The sequence below is a fragment of the Perna viridis genome, chromosome 1, assembly GCF_037379345.1.
Source record: "Perna viridis isolate PV_CMFRI_1.1 ecotype Kerala chromosome 1, ASM3737934v1, whole genome shotgun sequence".
Taxonomy (NCBI): domain Eukaryota; kingdom Metazoa; phylum Mollusca; class Bivalvia; order Mytilida; family Mytilidae; genus Perna; species Perna viridis.
In genome coordinates this window covers 38,242,908-38,258,808 of record NC_142445.1, presented here as the reverse complement: position 1 = coordinate 38,258,808, position 15,901 = coordinate 38,242,908, and the positions used below count along the sequence as shown (strand labels likewise).

The 15,901-nt window shown below is 32.6% G+C and overlaps 1 protein-coding gene across 1 annotated transcript; it reads left to right on the top strand.

Annotated features, from left to right (window-relative positions):
• Positions 1–1,417: 1,417 nt before the first annotated feature.
• On the top strand, positions 1,418–2,931 carry LOC148628650 (neurocalcin homolog). Its single transcript, XM_088591681.1, has 2 exons — positions 1,418–2,016; positions 2,479–2,931. Exons 1-2 carry the CDS (start codon positions 1,624–1,626, stop codon positions 2,662–2,664), a joined length of 579 nt encoding a protein of 192 aa, XP_088447807.1. The 5' UTR covers positions 1,418–1,623; the 3' UTR covers positions 2,665–2,931.
• Positions 2,932–15,901: the final 12,970 nt, after the last annotated feature.

Below are 15,901 nucleotides of genomic sequence, written 5' to 3'. Positions count from 1 at the left end.
CATCTTACTTCGCTGAGTCCTAGAATTTCGATATTGTATCTATCCATTTCGTTCGCAATTTGCAAGCTTTTGCCACTTTGATACATTGTTCTAACATTCCAAGTGCCTATAGTTGTTGTTTGTTTTGGTGAGAACAACTTCATCAGCTTTCGCGTCATTTGCTGTCCTCGATGTTTGGTTTGGTCCTCTTTCTCTAGTCGTTGACGAGTCCGAGGAATGACTTTTACTGTAATCGTTTCTGTAACCATTTGTATCCACTAGTGGGGGGTTGGCCCTCTAGCTTCAGCTTTATTTTAATGTGATGGTCAGCAAGTCCCTCACATGCTTTTGTATCAGAGTTAGCTCTCCTAGATAGGTTCCCTACCATGGGTGACAACTCCTTTCTAGTCGGGTTTTACATCAGTTTCCTCTCCTAGACAGGTTCCCTTTCAAAGGTTTGATCCCAGTCTGACCATCGTTTTCTGTCTGGGTTGTCTCCCGTAGCCTTTGACTCAACAGTCCATCACAAGGCAGCGATCTATTTAACCCATAGGTGGGGCAAGGTTGGTGAGAGCCAGGGCGTGTTCCACGCGCCGGTGGGCCTGCACTCTACACCTCTAGGGTCCTTGTTACTCCGAGATCCCCTTCATGTTAGCCTTGAGTACTAGACCCAAGTTACCGTGTGTTACCTCGGGGAGGCAAATTGAAGGAGTCTTGGTAGTGTAGAGGCTATGTACTGGCAGAGGAAGGCTTCTGCTTACGCTGCTTCCCTTTTCGTCTACACGTAGACTAGCCAGCGTCAGTAGCGATAAAACCAAACTTTAATCCCATAATAATTTCATTTGCTAAATTTTTGATTGGATAAGCACCAAGAGATTTTTCTTCAGAGTTTTAGTGGAGGCTTGATTACTTATTAACTTGTGTTTCTTTGTACCTGTAATTTAGTTATTTATTTTGTTTGTTGTGTGTGTCTTTTTTCTCTGTCAAGTCTTTATTCTTGTATTATATTCTTTTGATTCCAACCCAAATCTTGGTTCCCTTGATTCCTCTCTCGATTATATATAATTCGCAAAAGTTATGTGTTTCACCTTTTGCATTAAAATATGATTTCAGCTGATGGTTTAAAACGAAATTTCTTATCTAACCCCTTAACAAATCGAATCAAATGAGTCTACCAATAAGGAACCAAAACAAAACATTGTTTTTTCAAGATAATACAACAATGATCTACAAAAGCAATCTTAAATCCCATTATTGTAGTTATTGTTTAAAGCTATTTGTAGCTAAATGTGTCAGATTGTTTAATATAATGATTAAATGTTTTGCATAAAACACTTCCTTTTTCGAGGTTTTTAAATAATTCAAATACATTGTATTGAAGAAGCATTCCTGTATCCTTTGATTAAACAAACAAATATGCAATCAATTACTAAAAGGTCTGCTGTACGATTATTTTCTCATAGAAGAAAAACACCTTTGAGTTATAAAATAGCACTGTTTGACCTACACCGTTTGATCGCGTCACACAAATGATTCCACTTTTAAAAGAATTGATCGAGCCACTGTGATCACAATTTGTCTTATAAGACGGATTTAAATGTCATACATTAGAGATAGTTGGAAGAGATTGATAAGTAAGCAGTAATGGGGAATAATTCTTCGACGAAAAAACTAAATCCCAAAACTCTTGAAGAGTTGAAGAAAAATATTGATGTAGAATTTTCAAAGGATGAGATTCAAGATTGGTATTGTGAATATAGAAAATATTTGCGGCGAGGAAATACTAATTTAGACAAAACAGCTTTTGTTAAGGTGTACAATAATTTATTCTGCGGCGATGCATCCGAGTTTGCAGAGCACGTCTTTAGAACTTTTGATTATGATGGGAATCATTCAGTTGACTTCCAAGAATTTATTCTTGGACTCTGCATTTCTGGTAGCGAAGACACAAAGAAGAAATTGTCATGGGCCTTCAAAATGTACGATATTGACCACAATGGATACATTTCAAGGGAAGAGATGACTAAAATTATCAAAGTAGGTATTTGTTTTTCTCTATTATAGAGACTTTCTGAAAAATACACTATTGTTCTTCGATTTAACAGAATTAGAAAAGGATTTTAGGGTGCTCCCATTTAATTCTCCCTGAGGGTAACATTTGCTCTCTTTACTTAAGTGTGTTTGATTTAATGCAGATGATATTATGCCAAGAATATTACGGTGATTTTTAAATTGTTATTTATGTTTTTCTCTAACCGAATAACGAAATTTTGACATTAAATAAACGGTCTGTCCCTTAATTTTCTCATTTCATCTGTATGCTTTTGATTTGACGTCCGATAACAGTGGCGAATTGCATCACAAGTATAATAAGCTTTTCAGGATCGCCTACGACTTCAGTGAATCTCGATATCAGATTGAACAATGAACAAATTCAATTAAAGGAATACAAGACAAATGCCGTCAAATTTATCAAATAGTATGTTTTTCCTATTTCAGGCTATCTGTAAAATGACAAGAAGTAATTTGCCTAGTGAGTTCAAATCACCAGAGCACATGACGTCGAGAGTCTTTGAAACTCTCGATATAGACTGTAACAATGAAATAAGTCAACAAGAATTTCTAGAGGGTGCTCACAAAGTCCAGTTTATCATTGATATTCTTCAATGTGACCCAGACTCTTGAATATACAATTTGATTATTTTTATATAGATTGAAGACTAAGTTAAAAATTTGTTGTTTTGTGAAAGCAATAAAACTGGTCGGATGTAAGAGTTAACAAATGCTTCTGTAATGTTTTGTTAACACCTTTTCATCGAGAAAAAAGATGGTATGAAGATTATATTACATGTAGCCTGAATTGTGATTCTATTAATTGATTTTGTCGATGCTGTTGTTGTCTTCATGTTCAATGGAAACAAAATTTTCTACATAAAAATATCTCGTTTTAAATCGTTAATTTTGAGTGCAATTACAAAAAGGCTTTGATTTGTATTTAAAGGCACTGAACTATACGTGCAAATGTGGTCCAACCTTTAATATCTACTATCTCTTTAATAGTATGCTTTACTCGAAATGACGGTGACAATTGTGTTTAAAGTTAGGATTTAGTCACAACATATACAAACATAGAAAACGAATAGTACACTGTTATTTGGACTGAATAAACAGAACTATGTCAAAGTTTGTTAAGCATAATGTTTGGGTGATTCATCTGAATTCCCAAATGTTCTGTTGAGTTTCCACAAATATCAATTTGCAGTTGTAAACTAAATGTAAATGTTACAACCGTAATATTCCTTTGTCAAATCAATTCATATTTAATAAAAGATCGCTTTCATAGAAATGAAGAATTCGAAAATGACAGATCGATCATTTTACAATGAAAGCGGTGGCTTGTGACTGTACAATATGCATTATTTAATTGTTATTTATGTTGACATTGTGGCTCAAAAGAATGTACTATATTCAAAGAACATGCATATAAATAAGTTATTTAGGAGCAAATAAAGTGTTCTCTTCTAATTCCTTTCCCACTGACATATTTACGCTTAAATTGTTCCAAGGCCTTTCGTGTATTTTAAAGTCAGTTCATTTAGTTGATAACTTTAAGGCGCCCGGTTCATTATAACAAATTTTCAAGGTTTTATTGAGTAGTTCCACTTCGCTTCACAGTGGTTATCTACTTACAATATTTTCAATGTTAACCGAACGAATTTTTGTCAATGTTACTTTCATTTTGCAAATTATCAAAGAACTAGAACAAAAGAAAACGAACATGGTGGATTGAATCAATCCAGTAATTCTAGATGATTCAAATATAAAAACCATTATTGACTCAGAAACAGTCGCAACAATTAATTTTTACGAGAAATGCTATAAATTGCGCGTAAATTTTATCTCGTGACTTGTGTACATATTCATGAAAAACAAGGCGGATTATATTGTTAGCGATTAATCAAAAAATATAATATTCGGATTACTTATGTGAACCAGTCATTTACTGGCAAAAGCACAGACAGTTACAGCTGTACGATAGTGGCATGAATAAATTTATGTAAATGATCAATGAATAAATTAGAGTGGATCGACCCCAAAGTTAACTCTCTTCATTTGGTAGTATAGTTTAGTTTTCTGAAAACGATAAGTTTCTGTCATATGAGAGAATCGGTCGATCGACAATATGTATATATGGTGTCGAGTTATTTTTATAACTCTTTTTGCCGCTGGTTATATAAGGAAAACTTTGGTGGTTGTCTTGTAAGAATGCAAATGGAGCTAACCCTACCGATGCACTGTAACTCCCCTCCCCCCAAATGGCTCGTGTAATAATTCGTTCAATTTAGACAAAAACATATTCTTAATAAACACAGAAATAGATACAGAGGCCTTTGAAATAAACACATTCAAAATAGCAGTTCTTAAACAAGATCATAAAACGTTTGATAAATTTTAAATTTGGTTTCAAGGCCGACCTCGGCAAATTAACTGAGTGATTAGATTTGCGACGTTTCAAGGTGATTATTGAAACCTTACACCTCAATCAGCGATACTTATGAAGACAAAAGCTTTAACGACAGTTTAAGTTGTGCATATTGGTTTGAAAGATTTTCCCAATAAAAACTTCATAATTTAGAAAAAAAAATAAAAGTACTGCTTTTGTGGCTAACAATGAGCATGAATACTTCGCGAGTGAGATCTCATGGGAATTTCACATAAAAATCGTATTAAATACATATGAAGCTCAGCTCAATATACATGAATATCACGTGATCAATATTTGCTGGCGTGTCATTAAATTGATTATTTCAAAATTGAATTATAAACTGTCAGTTAGCATTGTTTAGATAAAGGATATGGTTACCATATACAAATGTCCATTTAATAAAAAAAAATCTCATGAACAAATACATACAGAGTTAATATACTTTCATTTATTTAAGTTAAGCTTTATTTTGAAAGCAGAGTTATGAAATATTTTACTTTAAATTGTATAAAAGTCACATTTGTGTTGACCGTCACTTATATAACTTAAAGTTTACTGACTACAATTAATAAACTTGATGTTTATTAACCAATACTTATATAAATATATTCCAATAGAGAGTAAAGAAAGGGGCGGCATGTCAAAATCTTGATTTCTTATTTTTGTCATGTTTCATACCGGTGCATCTGGTCCATGCTCCCTGTTTTTAGTGGAGTCCGAGTTGCTCATTTGCTTTTGTTACTTTGTATGTATGATTTTAGTTACTTTATGTTCTTTGTTGTGCATGTCTTTCATGTCTGGTCTTTATCCCTGGATTATATTCTTTTGATTACCGCTATAACCTTGGTTACCTTGATTGCTCTTTCACTATACTTTAAGGAGGTTGACATAGGGTTAGGGATATAACTCTTAAAAATCATTGGAACGTTTTTATTTGGCATTTTACATCAATCTTATGTAAGCATCTAATTAACTTGGATTCATTTTATTCTGCTTCAAAGGGAGGCTTCGGTGAAATTGAATATGATACAAACATATCACTGATTTCATGAGTTATGTCCCTTACCTGAGGTCTACCTCCTTAAAACCAGTTCCTTGCATTGTTGAATATAAGTTTTGATTAATTATGATGACAAGTAATAGTATTTTATCATCAATAATGTTACAAAGCTACCTTATTTATACGTTTAAGAGAAAATAAGAAAAACTTGTAATGTAAAAGCGTCGTTGTCTTCTGAATCAAAGGATTTGATTAGAACCATACAATGTTTGGTACTAGAAAGTTTGAGGCTATGCCAATGATGGACAGAGCTCATTCTGTTATTGCACCGCCATGTTTCTATGGGCGAAGTCTCAGCCGTTGAGGAATAAGTGTGAGACTTGCTCCTTGAAAAGCTTATTGCATTTCTTCACAGCCAAACATTTCAAACTATTATTAAACAAATAACTAAATAAAAAATCGTAACAATCGACTTATTAAAGTACAAAACAGCGCCTCTGCACTTGCGCAATCGTCTACTTCCATGTCGACGAATGTTGTCACTTCCGTAATAATATTTTTAAGCCATTAATAATTATGGGCTTACGTTCTACATACTAGTATGTAAAACGTCGCTGACGCTCCGTCCATATTCCCCGACAACGCAGACATGCGCATGGCTACAGTCGGGAGATAATGGTCATTAATGTGTCTTTGTGTCATTAGTTTATATCTCATATATTTTATATAATCCTAAATATTGCCAAAACATTAAAACATTAAAACATGAAAAAGAGACAATCTTCAAACCAAAATGTACGCAATAGTGAGCCGAAACAGTACATTTACATTTGAAAACTGAAGTTAATACTTGATATAAGAAAAAAAACAAGACAGCAAACAAAATACTCCAGCACTTGCATTATGAACTCCCACAAAAAAAAACAAAAAAAAAAAAAACCAAAAAAAACAAAAAAAACAAAGAAAAAAAACAAAGAAAAAAAAACAAAAACAAAACAAAACAAACAAACAAATAAAAATAATAATATCCCCCCCCCCCCAAAAAAAAAAGAAATGTAACTACAACATTGGATATTTCAACAGTGCCTATTTATAGAATTGATACTGCATCCTTTTTTTCAATTCATGTGATGCGTCATTTTTAAAGGATAAAATGAATGCATTTCAAAAATCAAAGTTTCAACCCCCATATTTCATACATGTTCGTAGGTTACGGTCATAAAGTGCAAATATTAAAATTTCTTTGAAGGTAAGGTTGTCGCATATCAAATAAAAGGTCTTAAAGCGTACATCCGAAATATCTATGTTTTGTCCAAAATGGTTGGGTGGGATCAATGAGACAACTGAAATTGTTTATATAGTTAGGTTGCATATCAAATGAAAGGTTGTAACGTGTATATCACAAATATGAATTTCGTTTTACCGAAAAAGAATCTGATTGGGGTTGGGTTAATAAGTGCAAACTGCTAAAGTTCATAGAAAGTAGAGTTTATTGCTTATCAAATGAAAGGTCATCAAGTGTAAACTACAAAAATTGTAAGAAAACATCGAGAATTAAAATTGACAAGGTTACCAAGTGCAAAAAGGAAATTGCTGTAAAGATAAGCATGCTATATATAAAAAAAGTTCTAAATATGTACAATACACAAAGGAGGCTTTCAATGGGAAAGACCTTTCAATTACAGACAATTTTACAAATAATTGATATACTAGTTTATGTTTTCGATTTGACAAAAGTGAAAAAAGATTCAAGTTTAGATGTGTTACCATGTACCGTTCTAAATCAGACAGTGTCATAGTAGCTGAATTGATATCTTCAAAAGTAATCTTCGTTAACACTCAAATCTGCAAATATTGCTCTTTAATTTCTAATGGTTTTCTTAGAGTTTATAAACATAATTACTCTATCCAATAAAAGCCTTCAAACTCATAAACCAAAATAAATAGCTTAAGATATATAGATTAACATAGGTAAAGAAAATGCGTTTTAAAAACTTTATGATACTATCGTTCAGTGCATTTGACAATTCTTATATTTCCCAATGGCTGTCAATCTAATTTTTGTTTGATGCATGCCAAAACCTTTTTTTCTGACATTTGTGTAACTGAATTAAATTATTTTGAACAAATGAAAATTTTAAGTAATCAGCAAGTTACACAAATAACAAAAATAGTAAATAATAACACATGTGAGACATGAGTTAAAGAGTAATAAAGGGAACAAAGATTCTAGCGGAAACAAGAATGCATTCCAGGGATAAAGACACATGACAAATAAACTCAGAAAACAAAACAAATACCAGGAAATACCCCCCTCCCCCAAAAAAAAACAAAACAAAACAAAACAAAACAAAAAAAAAAACAAAAAAAAAACAAAAAAAAACGCGTACAAAGAAACGAAAATAAATGAGCAACTAAGACTGAAATCTGGGTCAATGGACTAGGTGCACCGGTAGGTCAAGCGACCTCTGCTTTCTAACAGTCTTTATAAAATCAGAAAAATGGTGTCCCAGTTTTTAGTGGAACCCGAGTTGCTCATTTGCTTTTATTACTTTGTATGTATGATTTTAGATACTTTATGTTTTTTTTTCTTTTCTTTTCTTTTTGTTGTGTATGTCTGTTTTCCATATCTGGTCTTTGTCCCTGGATTACATTCTTTTGAATACGGCTATAACCTTGGTTTTCTTGATTACTCTTTCAAAGTTCAATCCTGGTTTTTGATTAACTCAAACAGTTAGAGGGAAATAAATTAGATAGAAACACTGAAATTCATTTAAAAAGGGAGATAACTCTTCCATTTAGTGCAAAATTTGGTTGCTGTCTTTGAGAATTGTAAAATCGTTGTCTGACTTTAAAAAAATCTTTGTACTATTTGGCACATATATGATAAAAACATTACATTGCGTTAAAAAATCCGTGGGATAAAATTAACCATGTGCAATCCATAAAATAGGAACTGCCTGGTTTCTAAATGGACAGTTATCATAATCTTACTTAAGTTAACGATTTTTTTTTACTGTGTAGCAGAAATCTTCCCAGTTCAAAAGAAACAGTTAATGATATAATATGTTTATGATTCCCATGTTATAAAGATATACAGCCTTTTCATTTTAAGAGCCTTTAAATTTATTTGAAAAATACATTTTTGAACTCTAATTTAATCCAAATCCTTTGGAGTACACAAAGGTTTGTTCATATTAAGACAAGGGAAAATGAATGGATATGGTAAAAAAAGCAACAAATGCACCAGATATAACCTTAATCCAAAATAATAAATACTTTCAGAAATCACCAAAAAGTCTTCAACACGAGTAAATATACTTTAAAGTAAGCCCTGAAATCCCTCGACAGCAAAGGTAATAAATCCACAATAGGATAATACTACAAAACATAATCTAAAAATAATGTCCAATACAAAGGTAGGTTAAGACCAACATAGGAAACACCCGTAAAATCAGCGGTGATGTTTAACTAGTTTCATAAGGCCGAGACCATCCGTCCCTTTAATGTAAGGTCGAAAAGAATTGAAACAACAAACAAACACACAATAAAATGTACTCAAAAATACAAACAATTCTTTCCATGAAATACCTCAATATACACTATATAAACAAAATGAAATATCCACATAAAGAATGCTCACAGTTATTGAAAGTTAGCCAAGAACATAATAATAAATAACATTACCATCAAAACTAACAGCATTGGAAATAATCGGTCACTTCAATTGTAGTAGACTGGATTCGGTGTAGTAACGTCAAGTACCAAATAGGTAAGATTTAATAAAAATAACTGAGCTTTTACGTATGGCCGAACATCTTTATTTACAATAACAAATAAGTGAAAAGAATAAGCAATAATTTGAAAAACGTATCCTTTACGAATAAATCTACTAAGGGCAGTTAATAAATCCATTTTGTTTGAAAGGGTATGATTTTTATGTACTATATTTCCGTGAAAAATGTAAGGAATGCCATTTTTTCTCAAAAACCTAGGAGATTTTTCTCTGGTTGGAATGATTCAATGCTGCTTATTGAATGAAGGCTCATTTTACTCAAAAACATTCATTGTTAAACTAAGACAAATGTGATGTCATGCGTACAAGGGTGCATTGTCAAAGTATAATAGATGCTGAGGAAAATTGTATTATGGTACAATATAATGTGGACAGTTATAAAGAACTTAAATAATACAAATAAATAAATAAATAAATATATGAATGAATAAATAAAATAAAAAAAATACCAATCATAAAAATGATAAAAATTTCGGTATGATGTACAGGTGTTTCAATGATTAACCGCCCTAAAGGTAGATATCACCATTGTTACATATGATTATTTCTATGTGTCATACTGATGAATATTTTACGATGTTATATAATCACATTTAGAGCAATATGGAAGAAAAACGGAGACTTGTACAATTCGATGTAAACAGCGGCAAGTTATCTTCAAGGTAGTCACTGCTTGCTGTAATGACATTCTCTGCGTACCCTGTATGAATCAATCTTCAATAATTATGGTATACGGTAATCTCCTGTACCGAAGTGTATTTCCAAAACAACATACGAAAAGGAAAATGAATTTCTTGTTTAATTCATATACAAGTCACGAAAATCTCCTGCCATGAGTTAATGTGGACTATTTTGCAAAATAGACATTTGTACATTCTATAAAGATGTGAAATAAAAAAGGCAAATGTAAAATGGATGGTAATAAAAGTCAATGAGTAATCAAGGGAACCAAGGTTATAGCGGTAATCAAAAGAATGTAATCCAGGGACAAAGACCAGACATGGAAAACAGACATACACAACAAAGAACATAAAGTAACTATATACACATTACAAAAAAATAGAAAAAAAAATTAAAACACACACACACACACAGAAAAAAAAATCTGTCCTTAAAACAAAGCGTAATTGTATTGGTAGAAGAACTTCTGATATAGTACTCTATTTATCAAATTACTTCTATGCCGAAAAAAACTTATATGAAAATATCACAGGGAACAAATAATTACAATGTCGTCATATTCAAATAAAGCTGACATAATGGTCTATCTTTACACATTTTGCAGTTGAGTGCATAAAAAAACTATATTTTCAATAGGATTGGTCTTGACAATCTTTATCCACATGAAACTTACCTTAACGACCCTATCATTTTTCAACTAATTTGGAGGAAAATTGCATAATTTTCTGTATGTGCCTGTCAATTTGCGTATACGACTCTGCTGATTTCAACAAAATAAGAAGAGAGGTACCTGGGAGACGGTGTACAGGAGGTTAAGGAAACTAAACAGACAAGAAAAGTTGAAGGAGGAAATTCTCCATTTTTATTTGCGTCTCCTGTATGTGCATAGTGTAATATAATATTAAAAGTAAAGGCAAGAAAGCCATGATTAAAATAAGGAACAGCTAGGATATTCATGAGACGGGACAAAGACTAGAACAAGAAATCAGACATAACACCATAAATAGAATAAATCAAGAACAAGAAGCTGAAGAATAAATGAGCAACCTGGACTCCATTAAACGGTGTGTATGTGTCACGAGGAGGACAGGAATAAGCAAAAGTTGAGACGACTGAAGATTTTCGAGGACTTCCTGCCAAAAGATAATGTTTCATGTAATGGAAAAATTTTAAATTTGCCCAATCACGAGATAAAAAAGTTGCTGGTTTATAGCTACTTACTATCAATGGAGGCAACAGCTCATTGGTTCTCGTACATTGTGTACATCGTGAGACAACTTGTCATTTTATGATAGTTCTGTAGATTATTCATTCTTTTCTAGTGTTTTTTTTTCATTTATTACTATTGTTAAACAATATTAAAAAAAAAAACGAGTCACGACAGGGTCGTCAAATTGTGTGTAAATATTTTAAAGGACCTGCTATACCCATTTTTTTTTTTATCTTAAAAGTAAATATTGTGTACTATGTGTTATCTAGGATTTTAGGGAAAACACACACAGACACACCACCACTAAGAGCAAGGAATTTTTTTGGCAGTTTTATGAGTTTGTTTAAAAAAATTATTTGTTTCGAAAATTAGCAAACATTATCAACGGGTGATCACGCCAAAGTACACGCCGCATTTTATGCGCCTGTCCCAAGTCAAGAATTACTGGCCTCTGTGTAACTTGTTCCGTTTTCATCTTTAGTTTTATTTTTATGTTACTAGAGTATATAGGAGCAACTCTTTCGCTGCACCTGTGTATAATAATGTTTTGGGACCGGCTACAGCCTGCCCTGTGGTTTGAGGATTTCCTTATGGTTCATTGAAAACCAAAAGGTGGCCTTGGGCTGACATTTTCATCCCGATGGGTTGTTGTCTCTTTATCATATTCACCATACATGTAGACCCTTTTGTGCTAACGTTGGGGTAGTCGATGAGCATGTGTAGAGCATGATCAATATACACTTCCGCGAGGAAAATTCTTTTGTTCTACCCAAGCCCTACCTCGTGGAAGTGTTTATTGAGAAAGCTCACCAACTTAGCACAAAAGGGTCTATTCTCGATATATTCTCATGGATTGAAAATATTACCTTGAAAAACTGTTCAATGTTCAATGTATAGCATCAACATGATAGCTATGTTTCTAGAAATTTGTTTAAAATAATATTCTATTGACTTTATGCAATGTTTGATGATATATTGTAGGTTAATGTAATCGGCAAAATCGATTTCGAAAAGTAAACTTCAGCGAGTAAACATAAGCTAGAAAATGGAGTTTAAAAAGCTGGGTAAAACCCAAAAGTGTCATTATCATCGTGTTTACATGATTGAAATTAAATAAACAGTTCTTTTGGTAAATAACCCCCATAGCTAATTACAACCATCTAAAAATTTCGGTAAAACATGTACATGTAGTTATAAAACACGAAGAAAATATGTCACTTAATAAATACAAAACTTGGCTAGTTAGCATTTAACAGGGTATCAATTCGGATAAATTGAAAGACAAAACCATGTACAGTGTGCTATGAATTTAATTGATGCATTAAAATAACTTCTGCTACATGTCAAATTTAACAAACAAAAGTTATTTTTCACTAATAGATAAGTAAAAAATCGCGTAAAAATATATCATATAAGGAAATGTGTACATGTGTATATGTATAGATCGAATAGCTTCTGCTAGCCCGATAACAACCAGATAACTATGGGAGACAACCCAAAAGAAACCAATTTCAATCTTGTTTAGTTCCTTCAAACGAATGAAGTTACATTTAGATCAAGTATACTACAGCAAAGAATGAAAAGAAAGGTTCTACTGAATGTACGATTAAATCAAAGTATTAAGAGGTAGTCCATGCAAAGACCAGGCAGTGGGTGGCACATGACAAATAGTGTATAAAAAAACGTCACCCATTTCATATCACAAATGTACCCTTTCTCAAAGTTGAATGTTGATTTTTTTATTAACTGCTACGGTTAAAGAGAAATGAATTACACGGACAATCTGAAAGCATTGAAATTCGTTCAAAAAGGGACATAATTCGTTGCTTTGTAAGAGAACTTTAAAATCATGTTCCATGCCGTCCATTGTCAATTAAAAAAAATCTACTACTGGTCATAATTATGATATTTATACAAACATTACATTCGACCAAAAAAAAAAAAAAAAAAATTACCATGTGCCAACTGCCTGGATTCTATATCAACACTCTCTTAAAAACATGCTCTCTACGCATGTTATATATCATTATTTCGTTTAACTAATAGTATAAGGTAAGGTGGTGGATCCGGGGATTGGAACCTCTTTTGTGGATAAATTTTATTGATTACATTCAAAATGTAGACAGAGTGATATGCAAATAGTAGCATGGAACTATAACATCCCTTTTCAAAAAATCTGTGCATCCGACCCTTATGCTGAAGAGCATTCAATTACATCACATGTATTTTTATGAATATATTTTTTCTTCTTAGTATACAGTTCTCTATGAGACAATGTCGAAGATGGTTTTTCCAATTAAAAAAATGAATAAATCTGATGAAAGAAGGACAACTCTAGTGAAATCGTGTAAAATAAGAAGAATTATTGGCCTTTCATGATAAAGTAATATATTGAAACTTAAAAAAAAAATCAAATTGTCAATTTGATATTTGTTTAATGGTTGAAATGTCTTCAACATGTCTCAAAAATCGTATAAGTTGTAGTTGGGCAACATTTTGTTCTGTTACATTCACATGCTCATTTTTTGTCGAGTCATAGTAGAATGAAAGCTTAAGTAGCTGTCTTAGTAAAAATCGTGCAAAATCTGAAAAATGTGATAGACCTAAAAAAGGCTACATATTTTTATTTTTGTGATTAAGTTGTTTAATGGGTCTATACCATGAAATATGTAATTATTCATTCAAATCTGCCTGCTCTTAGGAGATAATCAACATTGAAAATCCAATAGATTCTATTGTATTTGAGTGTCATTTACAGAGTTATCTCCCTTTATTTTGAAATGTACAGTGCATTCTATATAATTTTTATCTCTAGTGAACACGGGTTATATGAAAAACTGGACGTTAATTTCTGTTTACTGTGGCAATTCAAACAAAATATCAAAAATAAAAATATGTAGGCCTTTTACCCATGAATCACATTTTGCATGATTCTTAGCTGCAGTGCTACTTAATTATATAAATTCAATTAACTCATTTTTTAATTTGTCTAGAATTCAGATTTGCTAAGTGGTTTACTGGAGAAGCAGTATACAACGTCTTATCCATTGAAAGCTCTAATGTATAATGTATGCCACAGAGTTTTAGGGAACATTTTAAAACATATCAGAAACGAATAAATATTGGACTTCATTGAGTTAATTAAGCCATGCTTGAAAACCAGTCAATAATTTATACTTTGTAGAAACTGTATTGTTTGTCATTATTATCATTTTCATCAATGCAGATTAAGTTGCCTTTTTATCCTAACAGTTAATTCAAAAGTGCATCCACTTAAGAGTGTAAAGAAGAGAGCGAGTTCCATTCTAGTTCCTTGTTTAAGGTCTCACTGGAAATAACTCTTGCTTTCTCTGTGTTTTTATTTAGTTTAGTCAGTGACAGGCGCGAATCCTAAGAATTCGGGAAGTGGTTTCAAAGCTTTTAATTGCTCATTTTTGCCCAAATTTAGCATAAATTAATAAAGTTTCACAACATAAGGTAGATCCAACCCCTGGAATGCTAGCCCCACCACCTGGATCACTTATTGTGTGCTATATTAATTTTGTCTTTGAACATAATGTTCTTGTTCTTTTTTTTTTTCACTCTTGACTCAGTTTTTCAACTTCAGCGTTTCATTTGTAATTGTTTACATCATTCTAATACAGATATATTGATTGTGTATATTCAGAAGCCAGGGAGAGGATGTAAGGCTCTGGACATGATATCTTGTAAATAAAGACATTAAAGACGGAATCCATTAATTTTATCATTGCCGTAATGGTGAGTCACTGTCACAGACTTACTTGATGTATCATTTTACACAAGAAATTATGTCGATGCGCTTCTCAATTCAGAATTCTAAACTGTTTCTTTATTATGTAAGCCCACGAGGAGCTTCACGAACAAAAAAAATCAACATAAAGAATAATACATGGACGGTCGGACAGGCTATTTTTAAAGTTAAATTTTTTTTTGGTTTCCTGTATTTCAGTAAAAATAAATCGGACAACAAATTTACATGCAATGGGCAATGTACGATAACTCTAAGCGATTTAATGTTAGCATTCATGATATTAAGATGCCAATTCCGCACAATTCAGAGGCGAAGCATCCAAATCAGGGTAAATAAACACTTTTGTTTGAACTTGTTCTATTTAGTTACCGAGTAAAATACCATCTGTTTTTTTTCAATATCTTTATGTGCTGCATAAGGCAAAAAAATATGTGTGTTTACTGTCACATGCTGAATAAAAATAGGGTCGATAGGCTGGTTTTTTCCCCTTTTTTGGGGGGAAAGGAGGGGTTCAGATTTAATACGATAAATACCGGTACAGGTGATGGAAAAGGCAGGAATTTCCGGAATTTTAGAACATTGGTGCGGCGATAAAATGAGGGTCGGTGGGTGACCGTAAACACACATATTTTTTTGGCCTAACGTGTCAACAAAAAGTATTGGAACTTCTCCAGCAGTGCCTGTTGTACCAAGTGCCACGCCCCTGTGATTCATCATTACACTTGTTTCAAGGAGTAACCACTTATCACCAACACTATCACCCTATAAATACCCTAACCCCTCTGCAGTTTTGCACCTGTCTAAAGTCAGAAATTTCTGGCCTCTATATTTCTTGTTTCGTTTTCATCTTTAGTTTATTTTATGTTACTTAAGTATGTATGGGCAACTCCTTCGCTGTACCTGTATATAATGATGTTTTGGGGCCAGTTGTAGCCTCCCCTGTAGTGTTAGGGCTTCTTCGTCATTCAATGAAGACC